This window comes from Cupressus sempervirens, chromosome 9 (assembly GCF_028749045.1).
Source record: "Cupressus sempervirens isolate cs-2001-9-10 chromosome 9, ASM2874904v1, whole genome shotgun sequence".
NCBI classification, from domain to species: domain Eukaryota; kingdom Viridiplantae; phylum Streptophyta; class Pinopsida; order Cupressales; family Cupressaceae; genus Cupressus; species Cupressus sempervirens.
Window position 1 is genome coordinate 278,711,821 of NC_143126.1, and position 19,653 is coordinate 278,731,473.

Sequence of the window (19,653 nt, forward strand, 5' to 3'; positions counted from 1 at the left end):
CCCAACTTACTTCGTACTAGAGGGTAGGGAAGGGAATCTTCTTGATTTTCTACTATATTAATGCTTCTTAATTTATACATGAATATTAGACCCGCAAAAATGAAAACATGACAAGTACTCTTTTACATTTAGAACCTCATAACAACAAAGTAAGTTTGAGTGTACAAAAGCACATAAAAATCTAACATCTATTAAGTATGCATGATGTACCTAAAAGACACCTTACAAATACATCTACCTCACTTCAATAATTTAACATTCTTTCAATATACCAGCATTTAACATTCTTCCAATAAACCAATACATAGGCTTTGAGATGACATACTACCCTAATTATAATTATAATCTTTCAATATACCAGCATTTAACATTCTTCCAATAAACCAATACATAGGCTTTGAGATGACAGACTACCCTAATTATAATGTAGATCATAGAAGTTGTTGAGAGTCAAAATTTTCATTCCACCTTAAATATATTCTCAATGCAAGCAACATCACTATTTTCCAAAACACAACCTCATCCAAAAGCATAACATCTGTTAACCTTTAAACACCACATATCCCATCATACAAATTGTTCAAATCACGATATTGATATAAAATAACCCTATAACATCCATTAAAACCTCAATGACACCGTTCATTCATTACCAACCAATTCAGCATTAAAATGTCATAACCAAATTTTCCTTATTACAAAACACTAAACCCAGCCAAAGCTCAACAACTTACCGGTCTAAAATCCTCCGTCTCCCGTACGTCCCGGGTTCGAAACCCCTTACTCTCTTACCATTGCAGGCGCCTGCTTGAATTGCACAGGCAGGGGCTGCAAATGACCAGCAACAATCCAGCCGTTCCCCTGCTTATCGGCACGAAGTCCAAGAGCACTACAGGCAGGGCCAACGCCAAATCTTTTCTTGCAAATCACCGCCGGACACCAGAAAATCCCGTACTGATTTTCCCCTATTTTGGAAATCATAAAAGATCGGCCTTCCCCTGGAGCTATTTTGATCAAAGTCTGGTTAATTCCAGAAACCCTAGCGACGGACCAGGCATTCGCCCCGGAATCGTTTCCGCAAATTGATGGAGAAGAAATCGAAACATGCACGGCCGTGTTGCGATGAAAGAGCGAATTATTTCCAGAGCAAACGGGGCGAAATACCACAGGAAGCCCTTCCCCGGATTTATCCTGCACAACGTATTGCGGACAAGTGTTTGTGAGTGCAAATCCTCGGCCTTTGCCCCCTGCCGTGGCTAAAATGAAGTAATCCAGCCCCGATTGCAAAGGATTGCCTTCCATGTCCAACAGCATTTCCTCTGCATCGGATAGAACCGCCATTGAAGCGGCCAGAGAAAGGAGGATTACCGCCGACCTGTGCACAAAACCATAATTCAATTGGAAGATTGACGATTAGGGAAAACAGGGGGAAAACAGAAATGGGATAAGAGTATGCTCTGTTTATTACCAAAATGTGGCCATTGTGAGTCAAGCTTGTGACAATTTTTTCTTCCAACCTGTTTCAGAAATTTTAGAACGTGTTAAGCCAAACAAGGTTGTGTTGCCCGAGGTTATATATATAGTTGCTCTCGCCATAACTGACGGTTACATAGTTCCATAATGGTGGTCAGATTGGCATGGTGTTAAACTCCGCCAAGTGTCCTCGGCCATCTAGCACTTTTGATTTTTTTAAAGAAAAGTTTAGGGCTTGTTTGTTTGCAGAATTTGACTCCAATAGGAATCTAAAATTGGAATTTGTCTTCAATTTCTGTTTGGTGTGTCAAATTGGAATTGAGAATTATAATTTGTTTTTAATTCAAAGTTTAGTGCGTAAAGTCATAATTGAGAATTGAAATTTGTATTCTCATTTTGGCCTCAAAATTATTGTGTCCATTCTAAAAAATACATGTTATTAGAATAATTATTCCTATTATGATTTTAACTTTTTCTTATTTGATAAAATTTTGAAGTTTGTTGCACTCCATTGCCTATTCAATTTTGAAGTTTGCTACACTTTATTGCCTATTGGAGCTTGAATCTACCTCGTCAATTCAAACTCTCTCCTCTCTTAAGCAAACTTAGCAAGTTATAATTATTGACTCCATTGTTCAACACTTCATTGTTATTATCATTTATTTGCAACCCATCATCTACTAGTGAAGAATATAGGGCTCGTTGTGGTGATCCCTTGGCATGGAGACTCCCAAATGCTCAGTTGGGTTGTTGTATTAATGATATTGACATAGCAGTATTCCAAGCCAAGTCCTTGAAGGCCTAGATTTGTTTGCTTTCTCACAAGCAATGCAGTGAATGTGCTCAATTGGGATGTTAGAAATGGATGCATTGTTGTTAATCTATTTTGTGTGGCTTTGACTGGTATTAGGACGAGTCATTCCTTTTCCCACAACTTCAGCCTCAATCTCGACGCTACACTTTCTTTGATATACTTCAGAGGATGATATGCCATTCTTTCTATCATGTTTCCTTCATCCACTCTCACAGAAAGGATAAAGAAGTCTTGCTTGTTTTTGATACCGTTATTGTATTATTAATACCTTGTAGAAGAAACCAAGTGCTCACTTTCTCACTATCATCTCCATTTGGAAGATTATGGTGAGCTAGTTGTGATTTGAAAGCGAGGTTTGTATCTAAAATATGATATGGTGGAAAATGACACAGGATGTTGATCAAGCATGAGTAAGATTATAGACACGTGTCATGTCGAAAATGAGCTAAGCCAAGGAGAACTAAAAAATATCAATTTGCATTCCAAGGAATGGAGAAGACAGAATCTGCTACGAATTTTTCACCATTTGCCCCCTCCAAATTACATGATTACTCAGGCTTAGTAGAACCAAATGAGGTGTAGAATAACAAATCCTATTCCTATTCATATTCCTATTCCTACTTCTATTCTTGATTCCTATTTCAGATCCATATTCTTAATTCCTATTCCTATTACTATTTTGCATTCCTATTCTCAATTTCCTATTAGATTGAAATTGACTTTTTCCAAAACCAAATTTAGAAATTTTATATTTGTGTCCAAAACTTTCAAAATGGAATTAAAATTACAAAAAATTAATTTTACCTCAAAATCAAGTTATTAGACTTCTCACTGGCTACAGGAATTGAAAATCAAAACTTGGTTACACTTTTTTGAGGAGACTAAAATATCGCATTTTATTAATTTTTCATGTCCTTTTAGAGTTTTCAAACTAGCAACATCAATGTTTCATAATTGATTTTCCTTTTCCTTGATTAAATGAGGACGAGTTTGGGATTCAACTTGACTCTGTTGTATTTTAGTTCTATATAGGAGTCGTCGCACTGAGCACCCAAATGAAAGACAAAGGAATAAGAAACGATGGAATTCGTTGAAGTATTGCCAAAGAAATCTAGATGTCATAACACAATGTATGATTTTCGTCAATACCAGGACAAAGTTGGAATGACTCATAGACAAATGAGAGCTTGAGATCACATAGTGTCTGCAATACATGGTAATATGGATCAAAAACCCAGAGACATTGTTATGAGAGAATTTAGATCTGGTTCTTCTAGAGTGTTGATTATAACTAACCTTTTGGCTCGAGTTATTGATGTTCAACAAGTTTCTCTTGTTATCAATTATGACTTGCCAACACAACAAGAAATTTATCTCCTTTGTATATGTCTTATTGGGCAATTTGGTAGGAATGGTGTGGCTATTAACTTTGTCACGTGGGATGGTGAGAGAATGCATTCAGATATCCTTCAACACTTTTGCACTTCTGTTTTACTTTTCTATGTGCACTAAGTTGCTCTATGCATGACTAAATTAAACTATCTGGTGTCATTGTAGTTGGCTCCTCTACCTAGTGCGAAATTAAAATCTTAATTCCAATTCTAATTTGAAGAACCAACCATAGAAATGGAATCTTTTGACTCATCTTCCAAGTGAACAAAACGATTCTACTATAATTGCAAAAAACATTTTCAAGATTTGCAAAACCTTGATTTGGCTAAATCAAAATTTGTAGAAATTTTGATTTATTTAATTCCATGAACCAAATGGACCCTTAGAGAAGCATTCTTCTTAGCCTGTGTTTGTTAAGTGTTGAAGGATAAAGAGTGGTTATTTTCAAGTGTCTTCATTTCAAAGATTGTTGAAATTTAATGTACAGATGTATTATTATTCATTGAAAAATTATCAAACATTTATTCAAAAGTGTATTAGCAGTTATTTATTAGGGTATAAGTGGGTGCCAATTAGTAAATGATAAATTTGTTAATCGACTTCTAATTATTATTAGTTTTTGGTTCCTTCAAATAATTAATTGAGGGTTTGGGTGCATGTGGAGTGAATGGCTATTGTCATGTGGGCAAATACATAATTGAGGGGTTGGGTGTGTCTCAAGTACATGGCTATTGTAGAATGGGTGGTTGTTATTGCTCTTCCCCTAGCATTTCAATTTTAGGTGGTGCAAGGTATGTATTGGTAGAGAATTTGAGGGAATATCATCCTAGTCTTCTTTCAACATTCAATTTTTCCTTCATTTTGATAAAGAATGTCATCATGGTTTTCCTTCTATCCCTTATAATTTTAAATTATAGGTAGATGTACATATATAAAACTCTCAATATTAAGAATTATAAAATAATTGTATTTCTATTTCTTTCTTTTATCCCCATTTTTTTTTTTCAAGATTTTTCTTCAAATCAAAATAAATGCATGCAACTACAAAATAATTAGATGTTTATAAATATGTGAATTACAAAGTTCCATTCAATACTATTTTAGAATGAAAGTATGAAACATCTACAAATATTACTCCCCCACAAAATTTAAAACAATCATATTGTATTTCTTCTAACTTCAAATCCTCAAAATAATTTGAGGAACAATATAATGTCTATAGAAGACTTCAATATTGAATGATTGCTAACACTTCCTTACAAAAAGAAATAAAATAAAATAAATATTTATGGTTACATGGTACAAGATTTGATTGATTTGTTGGTGAATAGTATAAAGTCTATTTATTTGATTTATAAGTTAGATAGACATCCATTTTTTACATTAATGTCCCCACTAACCAATAAAGATAAGTTTAAGACTAAATTTTATTTTTTGATGGAGGTCATCCAAAAACAAGTTTTAGGTACCTAATACAGGCCCATGAGTGCCTGAAACCTCTTTGGCTAAGAGCCAAGGACTAAGGAGCATCAACACTGCCAGATTCACCTAGGGTACGATCTTGGCCTCATCCCTTATAATGTCTTCAGACCTTGCACTTAGCAAGACTTGATCCCTGGTGGGCCCTTTGTGAGCCATTCAACTTCACCAGTAGACCAAGGGCCCATTGACTAAGACTAAATTTTGAATCAGAGATAACCTTTAAGACAACATTTGAAAATTGAGAAAAAGTTAGTGATGTACATGGCATACTGAAGATTCAACTATCCAACATTTTTGATGTGTTTTTAATAAAATAATGGCTAGCACTTCAATCTTAGTTGGTATTTCTCTTCATGATGTTAGGTCATTGAATGTGATATAAAATGTTGAGGAAAAAACATTTATAGCATAAATTAGAAGCTTTTGCATTTTAAGCACTACCATCATTTTTTCTTTTACATCTTAAATATAAAATAAGTGGATTAAAAATGTGATGTCTAGATATATGTATTGAAGGCTTATGAATAATTGCTTGTGAAAATAAGAAAGATCATTAATTACTTTTCATGACATGGTACAAAAGTTGGCTAATTATTGGTGAAACCTATAATTCCCATTTATATTGTTTACTAGCTATCTAGGCATCTCTTTTGGCATGTGTGTTCTAGCTAACCAATAAATATGAGTTTAAGACCATGTTTGAGAAGGGAGGAAAAGTTGTTGATGCTATTATAGTTTTGGTTAGATAAAACAACATACTCAGTGTGTATCAATGTGTGTGTGTGTGTGTGTGTGTGTGTGTGTACATATATATTATAATTAATATATAACTAACTGCATAATTTTTAATATTGCCACTAATTTATTCCACTGAATCAGTCAAACATTGATTAATCACTGAAGGTCGTAACTAGCGATCATGTGTGGGGTTATATGAAAGTCACAAACCTGATGGGTTGTAACTCCACATTGTAATCACATCCATCAAGAATGTGATTCTTTCACACCAATATATATCATGTGTGACTATCCTCTCGACAAAATGCATTTTTTATCAAAATTCAAAAAAATGAAAACACAACAATTTTTTCTAAATTTTTCAACATTTGTTCTTCACATATGTTTTATAACAATTTTTTTTTAAAAAAAAGAGAAAAATCACTATATTTTTAAAGATGTCAAACAATTTTTTTTTACTTTTGATACATTCTATGTGGAATATAGTTGACACCATATATATCGGGTGATATCTCTGCACTAAATTGATGAGACTGAGCACATATTTATCGTAGTCTTCTACTATTAGTTTCATTGCAGATTTTCTCCAAGTTGTCTTCATAGTTATTGTACCACTAAGATGGTATTAGAGTAGCATACTTTACTAGGGACTTGTAAAATTTTGCACTAGTTGAGTATATTCAAGTGCGAAGAGGAAGCTGCTAAGGGCTATGATATCACTTCCCTAAAATTATGAGGATGCACTGTCATTAAAAAACTTCACTTCTAAGGAGAAATGAAACAAAGGAGACCATTTTCCTCAGTCACCACTCAAAGTTCAAGATCATGGACATGCTTCAAAAGAAAACCTACAACAAGTCAGGAAGATGGTGATGGAGATTCTAGAAAATCATTCAATCTAGAGGGGGACACCTTAAATATGTTGGGAGACTTGTTTGAGAAAGTTGTGACACTGAGCAATGAAGGAAACTTTAGCCAGTTCATGGTTTTGAAGCACCATGCCCAATGATGCTTCTCTCTCTCGATGGAAACAAAGAAATATATTAAAAGGGTGAATCCTGACCCATTATTACATTCATAATTCCCATCTGCCATCGAAGTGGCAACTAAATAAGGTTTCTCAACTTACCAATTGATATCCTTCATGAAGGGAGAAAAATGAAAAAAAAACTAATAACAAGCACTTGCACCCAAAGGAGGTGCAAGGGATATGCCAATAGGTGTTTAACTGGAAAGGTCAAAGGAAGTTTAACATTGCATAAGGAAGTGTAGAAAAGTGATGATCTTAAAACATGTCTTATTGCATAAGGAAAATCTCTATACAATTAGCACCTTTTTGGATGATTTAAAGTTACACTATTGTATTTTTTTCTTTTCACAATCTACCATAAAAAACTCTAGTGTTCAAATGCATTAGAAAGGTATTCTTTCTAACTATTTTGTTTCCTCCAAGGTCAAAACCATTTTTCTTGCAACCACACTTGGAAAACCTTCAAGAATTGTTGTTTCTTATTAACCACTTACTAGAAAGTCGCTTAAGTTCATCAATTGATAAGTAGGGCATTTTTTCCATAGCAAGTCAAATTGTTTGACATGGGTCAATGAGTTTGACTTAAAACTACATAGTTAAATCCTAATAGAAATATCGCAATTTTGATATTGTTATTCAGATTGTACTATGTATTTTTTGAGCCAAACTCATTGACCCATGTTTCATGAGTAGTGACTCACTAGATCTCATCCATCATTAGAATGAATTGAATAGTTAACAATCATTGCATTGAGGTGATGCTCACAAAGATGAACTACCAAGATTTCCCATGTGGTCATGGATCCGGTACTACTTCAAGTCAAGCATGCTTAACATGTAACCACAAGCACGATGCTAAATGAACTCCATTTAATTTCTTGATTATTTGTAACATACATTTCTTGCAAAGAGAACATGAGATTGAGAACAATATTAAAGCATGAGAAATTTGCAAATAAGAGTAAAGGATTATTGATAAGATTTACATGCATGTTAATGTAGATCATTTGTATGATATATTCAGATCCTATATCTAACTTCAGCTCAAATTAGGTCTTTGTTCTTTTCATCCTTTCAAAATTTCATAGTACAAGGTTTGATTTATGGGGGAATAGTATAGAGTAATATAGTAAAATAATTAAATCAAACTAGCCAATAGAAAATGTAATTCTAATCTAAATTAGAATTTTGTTTTATTTAAGGTAGTTTTAAGCAAGTAAATATGTTGTCTTAAACTCAAGTTAGGTCTTGTTCTCTTCATCCTTTCAAAATTTTAAAATACAACATTTGATTTATGGGGGAATAATATAGATAAATATAGTAAAATAATTGAATCAAATTAAGCAATGGAAAATATAATTCTAGTTTAGATTACAATTCTATTTGATCTAAAATAGTTTTTGTTGGAAGTCTTAATGGGAAACAAGATACTAGGGGGCGAAGGGGTGAATCAGGATCTATAAAACTTTTCATTGTTAAAAAAATTAAAGTTTATTCACACCTAATCTATCTCATATCTTAGATCTCATACCATATAAATATAAACTTTTAATGCTGAAATGAAATTTATCTAAGCATAACATCCATAAAAATTAAAAATCATAACACAATGATTTTGGTAGCCGAGAAACACATCAAGATGAAGGTAAAACTGGGGTCCAGATGAAACCCAAAAATCTTTACTATTGCAACAAAAAAGTTTGCCTATTAGGGCTACAATTTGTTTGTCAAAACCACTCTATTAAGAAATTTTCCATTACGCAATCTGTCAAAACTGATTTAGTACTTGATCCTTTAGTTTTCTCTAAAAGTTTTTTATGGATCTCCTATCCTCAATATCTCAAACTAGTCTCCTTATTTGATATGTTTTGTTTTGTACTTCGCTACTCTAGTTACTCTATCTAATCTCCCTTTAGACTTAACCTTCCTTTCTTTGTACTTAGCTTGTTCACTCCTTTACTTCACCATTCACCATACATTACAATCCATAATGATTTTAGGGTTAGAACCCTTCTTAAATAGAAAATCATAAAAAGTTCTACATCTTAATCAATGATCCATATTTCATCCTTTTGTTGTTTTACTCTTTTGGTTTTTTGATTTCTTAATCTATTTTGTCTTGGGATTAATGCCTTCTAGTAAAATGTATAATCTTCTCCTTAATTATCTGTAAAATCTTTAAATATTGTGTAGAAATTGGCTAAAATGATTTACATAAGTGTTTGTGTAATTACAAAGTCATATGTCAAAATTGGTTTTGTTGGTGTAAATAGGTATTTACTCTTTACACTTTACTAAAGTTTACTTAGGTTAGTGCATTATTTTATTATTTATTTTTATAAGAAACTTAGGAGTTTGCGCGCCTTTTTGAGTTGTCATGTTGACAACACAAAAGTATGCAACTCTAATTATGCACATGGTGTCTACAACACTAGAGTTTGCATCATTCATTGAGTTGTCATGTAGACAACATAGTTATTCGCACTCCTAATTTAGCACATGTTGTCTATAACACTAATTTGAGTGTCACACCATTGTAGACTTATCCTCTCATCATCACACTTACTTCCGTGCTTAATGGAGGATAATCCATATCTGGTGGACATGTGCCTAGTTGTATGACTTATCATGATGCTGATTTCGAGGCATTCTAGATGCATCTTAGAGGTCTTTATATTCAGGCACTCCTAGTGTACTTGCACATGGTATTGAATACTATATAGTTATTCTAATCATACTCTGGTCTAATTTGTGCTTGTTTTTTGAGCTCCTTGGTCTTGGGTGAATTATGCCCTAAGGTAGATTCTTATATGGTATCATAGATGAGGGAGACACTCATCACATAGCCATTGGAGACCTCATTGCTTCATCTCTCTAAGGGACCCGATTCAGATCCAGAGCAATGATTTGATGAAGATAAACTATAAATATGCCTACTTTAGGCCATAGTCAACCATGAGGCAAAATTTTTTTTGCAAATCAGAACCTGAAGGCCCGATTTGCAAAGTTGGGTATGGTCTTTATTTGATTTGTTAAATTTAATTTTTGGATCTATGATTTTGCAATTTTTCTACAATTTACCTGTGCGAAATATTTCACAGGGAATATTCTACCATCAATTGGCATCATTTTTCAGCATAGCACCATCACACAATAAACCTGGTAGTTCACAAATTTCCACTCCATAGCATGCAATACTCAACCCTTGGTGGCTTCAATATTCCAACCACCACTTTTTTTTATAGTTCACAGAGTAGTCATTTTAAATATCCCATAAGTTGAACATCCCATCGACATGGGATTTTAATTGCTAGGTTTTAAATCCCAATCACTGGGACTTGGACTTCGACGAGCTGCTCACTTTTCCACTAGCCACCAAAAAATTTTCGACCTCCAACTTTGTGCTAAGATCCATATAGTCTGCCATGTGGTACGATAGAAACCTTTTCCATGCCTGCACCTAATGCGATCACCAACAGGGATCCACCTACCCATGTCACCTGCCAAAAAATTGCCACATGACATCTAATCATAGCCCCATCAAAAGACAAAGCCGCCATGCGGCCAAATAAAATTCATACACATGGCATCCAATCATCATATGGAGAAGACACATCATCGCCAGTGGAGTAGTCTAGTCATTAGGCCGTACACATGTGGCACATACACATAAATTTTTTCTATACAATTCTATACGAATCCGTACATGCTGATGCCAGTAGTCATATAGAGTGACATCATCACCATGTTAGCAGGGGCCTACATTTTTATTGATGCCAGCAAAGTACGAGCCTAAATTTGACAATTGTCTAATCGTCATTCTAGGGCTTTTTTGAACTGCTGTGATGACCATTTGATTATCAAATTTAACACAGTATTTTCCTCTTCAAACCTTTATTTAGATGTAGTTTTGATTTGGTAGCCCAACTTTGAGAGGCCATAAGTTGGACATCTGGAATCCAAATCAGGTGCAATTTTTTTGATTTTGGCTAAAATTTCTTGAAACTTTCAGTGGTGCAGCTATTTTTTGGTTTTGGTGCACGAATTTGTCAAAATAAGCATTTTTTGGTGACTATACCTATTTAATCCTACATTTTGCAACTTCAAACGCATCGTATGGGCTTATTTGGACTCCTTTTTAGGTTCTATTTTTTTTTAAAGTGTATATTTTTTCATCTACTTTTTAGATCTGCAGTCAAATTGTAGTCTTGCATGGCCAAACATACCACTATTAGAGATAGGTCCTATTTTGCATTGTATTGCTTCACAATTGTTGTATTTACAGGTTTACTTGGCACTAAAATGTTATGATGCTCAGTCATAACTAAAATTCATGATGTCACTTGGCTTCTATACACTCAATCTATACTGATTCACTCATCATTAACTGACTTTACATATGCTTGGTCTCTTTTGTTTTACTCAACATGTATGTTGACTTGGTCTCTATTAGGGTGCTCAACAACCTTTGACTTGCTTGATGTATGATAAAATATAAATGAGTCCTTTATATCTTGACTTTCTCTTGATGGCTCAGTTATAGTGATGATGATCCAATGTTGCTTTGGAAATGACTAAGTGTTAGACTATAATAGTCAACTTGGGCTTAGAGATCAACAACCTTCCCCTTTGACGTTGGTGGTAAAAATACTTTGGCATGACTTAGATATCCATTCAAAAATAATGCTCCTCCTGAGATTGTAACTTGGTCTTAAAAATTTTATCTCTATTATATAGTATATACATGTTTGTCTCTGATTGATGTAGGAGCATCTTGCATCCAAAATAAAGGGGAGGCACATTGAAAGTAAAATTTTAAATTTTAAATTTAAAAAAAAAAAAAAACTTTAAAAAATTGTGGAGGAGAGAGAAAGTGACGAAAATTAGAGGAAAAATAATAATAAAATAAAAAAGGGGAAAAAGGAGAAAAGAAAGGAAAAGGGGATTTCTATTTTCGAGGTGCATAGGTGGCATGATAGAAAAAATAAAAAATAAATAGCTATCATTCCATTTTTCAAGGTGTGTGGGTAGAATTCTAGAAAGTTATGGATATTGTAGAAATTTGTGGATATTGTAGAAGGTTGTGGATGTTGTAGAAGGTTGTGGATATTGTGTAGGAGGAATTCTAGAAGGTTGTGGATAAGTCATGCATTAGGTGGTAAGTGCCTATTTAAGCAAGGCATATGAGCATTTCTAATCAAGCTCAAGAACTAGAAGTTGTGGAAGGTAAAGCGTTGGAAGGAAAGCTGGATGGTGTGAAGGCTTCAAGGTGTGAAAGAGAAGGAGGAAGTGAAAAGTGAGTTTTGAAAGAGAAGGAGGAAGTGAAAAGTGAGTTTTCTTGAGTCTGTGGACAGAGTGCCGACTGTGAGGCACTTTACAATAGGATTGTGATGGAGTTGTGAGTGTGTAGGCAGAGCACCAAATATGAGGCAGTTTACACTTGGATCTTGGATAGAGTTTGAGAAGAGCTAGTGACTACGGTTTAGAAACAAGGAGATTACTTGGTGGCTTGTGAGAACAAGTTGAGATCTCGAAGGTTTCTACTAGAGTGTGGATCTGGACTAGCTTAGGTTTGGATTGGATCTTGAGAGATCTTGCAGAAAGGTTATTGTAATTGCTAAGGGTTTTCAAGTTTAACAAAATTTCTCAGGAAGCATTTTATCTCTCTTTGTCTTCATATTGTTGCATTCTTGGTTGTGAGTTGGTAAGGGTGGTGTGGCCCTTTGTCAGTGGTATCAGAGCATACCTTCATCAAGTGGTATCAGAGAAGGAATTCTTGAGTGTACAAGTAGATCGCCGAAGTGTGAGGTAGTTTGTACTAGGACCTTGGGAGGACATGTAGATTGATCAATGGATGTAGAGTTGGAAGACTGAACTTGTTGAGGCATGATTGTAGAGAGCTTTTGGATTACAGATCCGTTGTCCTAGACTTGTGATGTGGTTCCTGATTATTCATGTGAGGTGGCAGGTTGCGATCTGACTTGCAAACAATTCAAGGTTGTCACAAGGAGCATGGGAAGGATTTGTTGCAAAGGGTTTACAAAGATCTTGGGAGATGGCTCCAAAAGGATTGGACCCTAAGATAATTGCAAAACTCCATGATATAGTGGAGAGGAATTTTTCTAAGATGTTTTCTTGGTTGGATGATAGATTGGTTGATCAAGTTAAGGAGGTTCATGAGAGAAGATGGCATCACAAGGTTGAGGTGGAAGAAGTTGGTTTTGTTGATCAGTTTGTGAAGTCCGATACAAAACATGTAGAGCAGCTGGAGGATGTCACTAAATATATTCCTAACCTTGTGACACAGGTTGGTTTTCATGATCAATTGGTTGAGTCTGACATGGAGACTGCAGAGCACTTGGTCATGGATGATCCAGTTGTTGGAGGTGAGTTATGTATTGTAGAGCATCTTGTTGTGAGCAATGAGGTTGCTGGTGTTGAGAGTTTGGCATGTGTTGATGGAGATCTACATGTGGCTACTGATTTGGACTTTGTTGTTGCTGATGCGGAGTTTGTTGCTATGGGTGTGAATTCACTAGTTGCTGATGTGGATGAGAGTTTTCTATTAAAGCATTATGTTTAGTTTGTTCTTGGGAGTGAGCATGTTGATTGGATGGTTGAGATTCTGGTGTTTGATGGTGTGATGCAGATGTGGAAGATTTGCATGGTGGTTTTCTTGTCCTTATTGAGGTGGAAACCTTTGGTGAAGATGAAGATGGTTGTAGACCTTTCTTTTGGCGTCAAAGTGTGGGACACACTTTTCTAGCTACCTGGGGAGTCTGATGCAGGAGCATCTTGCATCCAAAATAAAGGGGGGGGGGGGGGGGGGCATGTTGAAAGTAAAATTATAAAATAAAAATAAATTTTAAAAAAGTTATGGAGGAGAGAGAAAGTGATGAAAATTAGAGGAGAAATAATAAAAAAATAAAAAAGGGGAAAAAGGAGAAAATAAAGGAAAAGGGGATTTCTATTTTTGAGGTGCATAGGTGGCATAATAGAAAAAATAAAAAATAAATAGTTGTCATTCCATTTATTGAGGTGTGTGGGTAGAATTCCAGAAAGTTATGGATATTGTAGAAAGTTGTGTATATTGTAGAAGGTTGTGGATGTTGTAGAAGGTTGTGGATATTGTGTAGGAGAAATTCTAGAAGGTTGTGGATAAGTCATGCATTGGGTGGTAAGTGCCTATTTAAGCAAGGCATATGAGCATTTCTAATCAAGCTCAAGAAGGACAAGCTAGAGAAGGAGAAGCTCGAGAAGTAGAAGCTGTGGAAGGTAAAGTGTTGGAAGGAAAGATGGAAGGTGTGAAGGCTTCAAGGTATGAAAGAGGAGGAAGTGAAAAGTAAGTTTTCCTGAGTCTGTGGATAGAGCGCCGACTATGAGGTAGTTTACAGAAGGACTGTGATGGAGTTGTGAGTGTGTAGACAGAGCGCCGAATGTGAGGAAGTTTACACTTGGATCTTGGATAGAGTTTGAGAAGAACTCATGACTACGGTTTAGAAACAAGGAGGTTACTTGGTGGCTTGCAAGAACAAGTTGAGATCTCGAAGGTTTCTACTAGAGTGTGGATCTGGACTAGCTTACGTTTGGATTGGATCTTGAGAGATCTTGTAGAAAGGTTATTGTAATTGCTAAGGGTTTTCAAGTTTAATAAAATTTCTTGGGAAGCATTTTATCTCTCTTTGTCTTCATATTGTTTCATTCTTGGTTGTGAGTTGGGAAGGGTGGTGTGGCCCTTCGTCAGTGGTATCAGAGTGTACCTTCATCAATGATTTATGTCTCCCCCTTTGTGTCATCTTCCCCTTTGTTAGAATCTTTCCCCCTTTAATGTATGTCATGAAAATATTTCCCCCTTATTTTTTTCACTTATGGATTAGTGTTTACAAGGGTTAGGTTGTATTTATCCAAAAATGTTTGATGATTGGCCAAAATTTCTTCAAGTCCTTTATTCCCTCTTTCTCTTGTTGATTCCATGACTTGAATGTGAATCTCTAGTTGAGTAGATAGATCAATCAAGCTCTCTACTATTGAAATATGTGGATGTTTCCTTGTTAGATTCTGAGCCACAAATAACGCCCTTTGAATTATCTCCAAATGGAGTAGTAACATGAATTGAATAGAAATCAATTTATTCCTTATCCCACTATCTCTAACCATTAACACAACTAATCTCTATTAATAAAATGCCAACTTATTATATTAAGGTGAGCTTGAACTTGCGTTCTTGCTTAATGAAATTGTGCATGCCTTCATATATGCCTATATCAAATCAATAGAACATTGATCCTCCAATGTGAAGAACTCAACATCGCAAAGTTTCATATACAAAGAATGAATGACTTTAAAAATTCCTTCTAGCTAAGTGGTAAGGTTAGAAACTTCAACCTCCCTAATGTAAGTTTTGGTGAGACTTTCTACAAAACTTTGTGCTCAAACTTCTTCTCAAACCATCTCATCAATCTATTATTGGTCTATTTATCTCCTATCTGAACCTTATCAACTATATACACTAGCTGATCCAAAATTTGATGTTGCTCATTACTATCATAGATCTTAAATTCATCAACACAAATGTCATTTATATTGTGCAAAAACTTTTTTTTTTTTTGTGTTTTTTCTTCTTAATTGTTCTTTCTTTGTCTCGCAACTTACCAAGGTTTGTAATTCTTGCATCTATTCCAATGTCATGTTGTTCAAGTCATACATAGGCAATGTGATGGCTTCATATAAGCTCACTGTCTCATTTGGTATTTCATCTTTATGTGCCATCATCTATGATCAAGGGGTGCTATCACTAAGTAGTGATAGCTATAGTTATTTTACCTTTTCATTTAATCTAGATGTCTTCTCCTATTGATTTGATTTAACCTATTGTACAGGTGTAACAGATAATGTCTCTATTGACATGGCACTTGAAAATTATATAAGAGATTCAATAGCCTCTTGTTCTTTTGGTTTCTCTTTATCAACCTTCCTTTTCTCCTCTTTTGCCTCTTCCTCATTTGGTTTGACATCTGTGACATGGGTAAATTATGGAAACACAATTATTCTCTTTCCCTGGTACTCAACACTCATGTCAGAAACCATTGTAACTGATGTGACTTTAAAATCATTAGTTTTTGCACTCTCAATCCTTGGATAGTCTTGTACTTGTAGCAACATTGGATTGATGCTTGGTAGAGATGTATCTGATGTAGAATTTTTCATATCTTCCTTAGTTAATACATTTTGATTCTGTGGAGATGAATCAGGAATGTCCTCAATTGTGAAAACATCTTGATCTTGGTAGTTTCATAAGTACCAAATGGCTTGGCATTTATGTCAACCTCTTTAGATAATAATGCAATCATTGTTGTTGTAACTTCATCAACATTATCTTCATATTGCATAGGCCTAATCCATGGAACTCTCAGTATTACTACCTGAGCATAGATAAAATCTAATGTAGGAGTATCCTAGGTGTAAGAGAAATCTTGCATCACCCAAAAATATTTTCATTTCAGTCTTTTTCTATTTTAATAGGGACTAGTAGACAGGGTGGTTACTATTTATGGAAACTTGCTATTTTTAGTAAGTTTGTCATACAAGCTTGGAATGTTCTCATTTTCCACATGAAAGTTTATTTTAGAGTTATAAGCCTACCATAAAAATCTAATTGCTCCAGCTTAAGTATTAGAGAAGTTATTGTAGATTTTTGGTGGAAACATTCGCAAAAAAATCTTCAAGCTCATCATTGGAGGTCTTAGAGTACCTGAATGAGGTCCAAAAACTCAAAGGAAGGGAACTTGCACCATTTCAAGCCTATAGATCATTAGCTAACATTTCTGAAAAGTGGTTATAATAGCTAATCAAAGCAACAGTTTGAGAGTAAAGGCCTTTCAAAGTTGGGCTATCTGAAATTCCTAAAATAAATGTCAAAAATGTATTTGGCTAACTCTATATGTATTTTTAGGGTCTATCAACCCTAGCTATTAAGTTTGAGCATCTAGAACCTTTTCTGGTGGCATAAATTTACCTATTTAAGAAAGGCTCAAACATTGTCTAGGATAGCTCTAGGTGATAGTTTGCAGCTTGTCTTACATATTATTGTAATAAAGGCACCCATGTGGCTTAGTATATTGTACTTGTGAATTCTGTAATTCTGCATTTGTGATGCAAATAAGAAGTCCATATTTTGTTCTCACATTTGTTGTTCTTTATTTATTTTTTGTTATGGTTTATGGCATCAAGGGGAACACCCTTCATCAAGTGGTATCAGATCTAGTGTTCTTGAGTCTGTGGATAGATCGTTGACTATGAGACAGTTCACACCAAGACCATGGTTTGGGCATAGCATGTAGATAGATCACCAATTATGAGATAGTTTGGACTAGGGTTTCGATGGAAGCGTGAAATTGCCATCACAAAGAGAGCATGGTGGAAGAGTTGAAGGTGTTATACCTAAGGATTTTAGAACCCTCTAGAGGAAAACGCAAGCGATGCAAGAATATATTTGCAGAGGATGAATCTTGTTGTAGGAGATGATGAAAGTGAGGATGAAAGAGAAAAGAAGAAGAAAACACAAACCCAAATGTAGTAGAGGAAGTTCTTAACCTAGAGGAGGTGAAGCTTTTTAGGGTCATTTCTAGTATTGGAAAAAGAACTAAGTTTGATGTTCCTACATTTTTGGGAAATCTCAACCTAGAGGAATCGATCGACTGGATCAATGAATTGGAAGAATACTTTGAATATGAAGATATTGAAGATCTAGATAGGGTCAACTTTGCAAAGGCCAATTTGAAGGGTCATGCAAAGATTAGGTTATAGGAGATCTAGTTGGATCGAAATGAAAGAGGAAAGGAAAAAATTACTAGATGGGATTGGATGGTAGCTAATATGAAGCAATAGTTCATTCCCATAGATTATGAGCTTGATCTATTGAAGAAAATGCAAGGGTTGAAGCAAGTAGGAAAATCTGTTCAAGAGTATACTGAAGAGTTCTACCAAGTTCTCATTTGAATTGGCCATGAAGAAATTGCTAAGGAGAAAGTCACCAGTTATTTTAATGGGTTACAACCAAGCATTCAGGATGAGATGAGCATTATTTGAGTGACCAGTATTGAGGAGGCATACCAGTTTGCTCTAAGAGTTGAGGAAAAACTAAGTAAGAATTTTGATAACAAGAATAGTGGAAGAGGTCATGGTGGAAGATCTAGTAGATGATCTTATGGAGGTTAAAATGATGATAAAAAAAACAAGGATGAGGTTGGAAGTAGTAGTTAGAATTAGAGGGGAAACAATTCCAATCATTTCCATGATTAGAAATAAAGATCAGAGAGGAAGAGTAGAGGACAAGGATCTGGAAGAGGAGGCTTTTATGTCAAATGTTTTCACTATGGAGAAGAAGGGCATAGAGCATATGAATGTTTCCAATGCCAAGGAAGGACAGATCAAATAATAGAAGGCCAGAACAGAGTTGCACATGTTGATGAAGATGCCAGATCATCACATTCTAAAGATTCTTGAAGAGGAGAGGTCTTATTTGATAGAAGAGTCCTATTGAGTGGTGAGAATGAACCTGATCAAAGAAGGAGCTTGTTTCGCACAAGGTGCAAATATGAAGATAAGTTTTGTAATGTGATCATTGATGGTGGAAGTACTGAAAATCTAGTGTCAAAAATGATGGTCACAAAGCTGAAACTAAAGGGAGAAAAATACCCACATCCATATCATATTGCTTGGGTGCAAGATGACCACAAAGTCATGGTCAATAAGCAGTTCTTAGTGAAGTTCAAGATTGGAAGCTACCAGAATGAGGTACTCTGTGATATCATACCTATGGACATATATCATATGTTGCTAGGTAGGCCATGGCAGTTTGACAAGATATTGTAAATGTATGGGCAATCAAATACCTACACTCTGACCAAGGATGGAGTGAAAAATAAGTTGAAGTCATTGAAGAACAAAGAATAAAAGGTATGTAGTACTGCTAGAATATGTTTTGTTCATGGAAAAGAGTTTCTTAAAGGTATGAAGCATGAACATTTGTGTTTTTCTATAATTCCAAAAGATACTAAAGAAGAAATAGAGGAGGTTCCTATAGAAGTTGTAGATATGTTGGGAGAGTTTACTAATATTGTATTAGATAATGTACTTGATGGATTGCCCCCAATGAGAAAGATCAGTCACTAGATGAATTTTTTCCAGGAGCCAGTTTCCCAAACAAGGAAGAACATAGAATAACACCAACAGAAAGTGAAGAGTTGAATAGACAAGTTCATGAGTTGTTGCAAAAGGGGTTGATTCAAGAGAGTTTGAGTCCATCTATAGTACCAGCTATATTAGCACCAAAGAAGAATGGATAATGGAGGATGTGCATAGATTCTTGCACTATCATACTATCAACAAGATCACAATCAAGTATAGATTTCTATTGTCAAGGATGGATGATATTATGGACTATTTGAGAGGAGTTGAGTATTTCACAAAGATAGATCTGAAGAGTGGATATCATTAGATTTGTATTAGAGAAGGTGATGAGTGGAAGACTACTTTCAAGACAAGGGAAGGATTGTATGAGTGATTAGTCATGCCTTTTGGGCTAACCAATACACCAAGCACTTTCATGAGGCTCATGAATGAGGTACTGAAGGAGTTTCTAGGTAAGTTTGTCGTTGTTTACCTAGATGAAATTTTTATCTTTAGAAAGACATTAGAGTAGCAGTTGATCCATATTCGTGAG

General features: G+C 35.0%; 1 protein-coding gene and 1 pseudogene across 1 annotated transcript; both read right to left on the reverse strand.

The window, feature by feature from the left end:
• Positions 1-522: 522 nt before the first annotated feature.
• Positions 523-1,615, reverse strand: LOC149538522 (factor Xa inhibitor BuXI-like). Its single transcript, XM_089799845.1, has 2 exons — positions 1,469-1,615; positions 523-1,375 (listed from the first exon to the last, which is right to left on the reverse strand). The coding sequence occupies exons 1-2, from the start codon at positions 1,480-1,482 to the stop codon at positions 781-783; spliced, it is 609 nt and encodes a 202-aa protein (XP_089655971.1). The 5' UTR covers positions 1,483-1,615; the 3' UTR covers positions 523-780.
• An 8,718-nt stretch (positions 1,616-10,333) lies between these two features.
• Positions 10,334-19,653, reverse strand: part of LOC149538523 (3-hydroxy-3-methylglutaryl-coenzyme A reductase 1-like) — a 29,429-nt pseudogene continuing 20,109 nt past the window's right edge.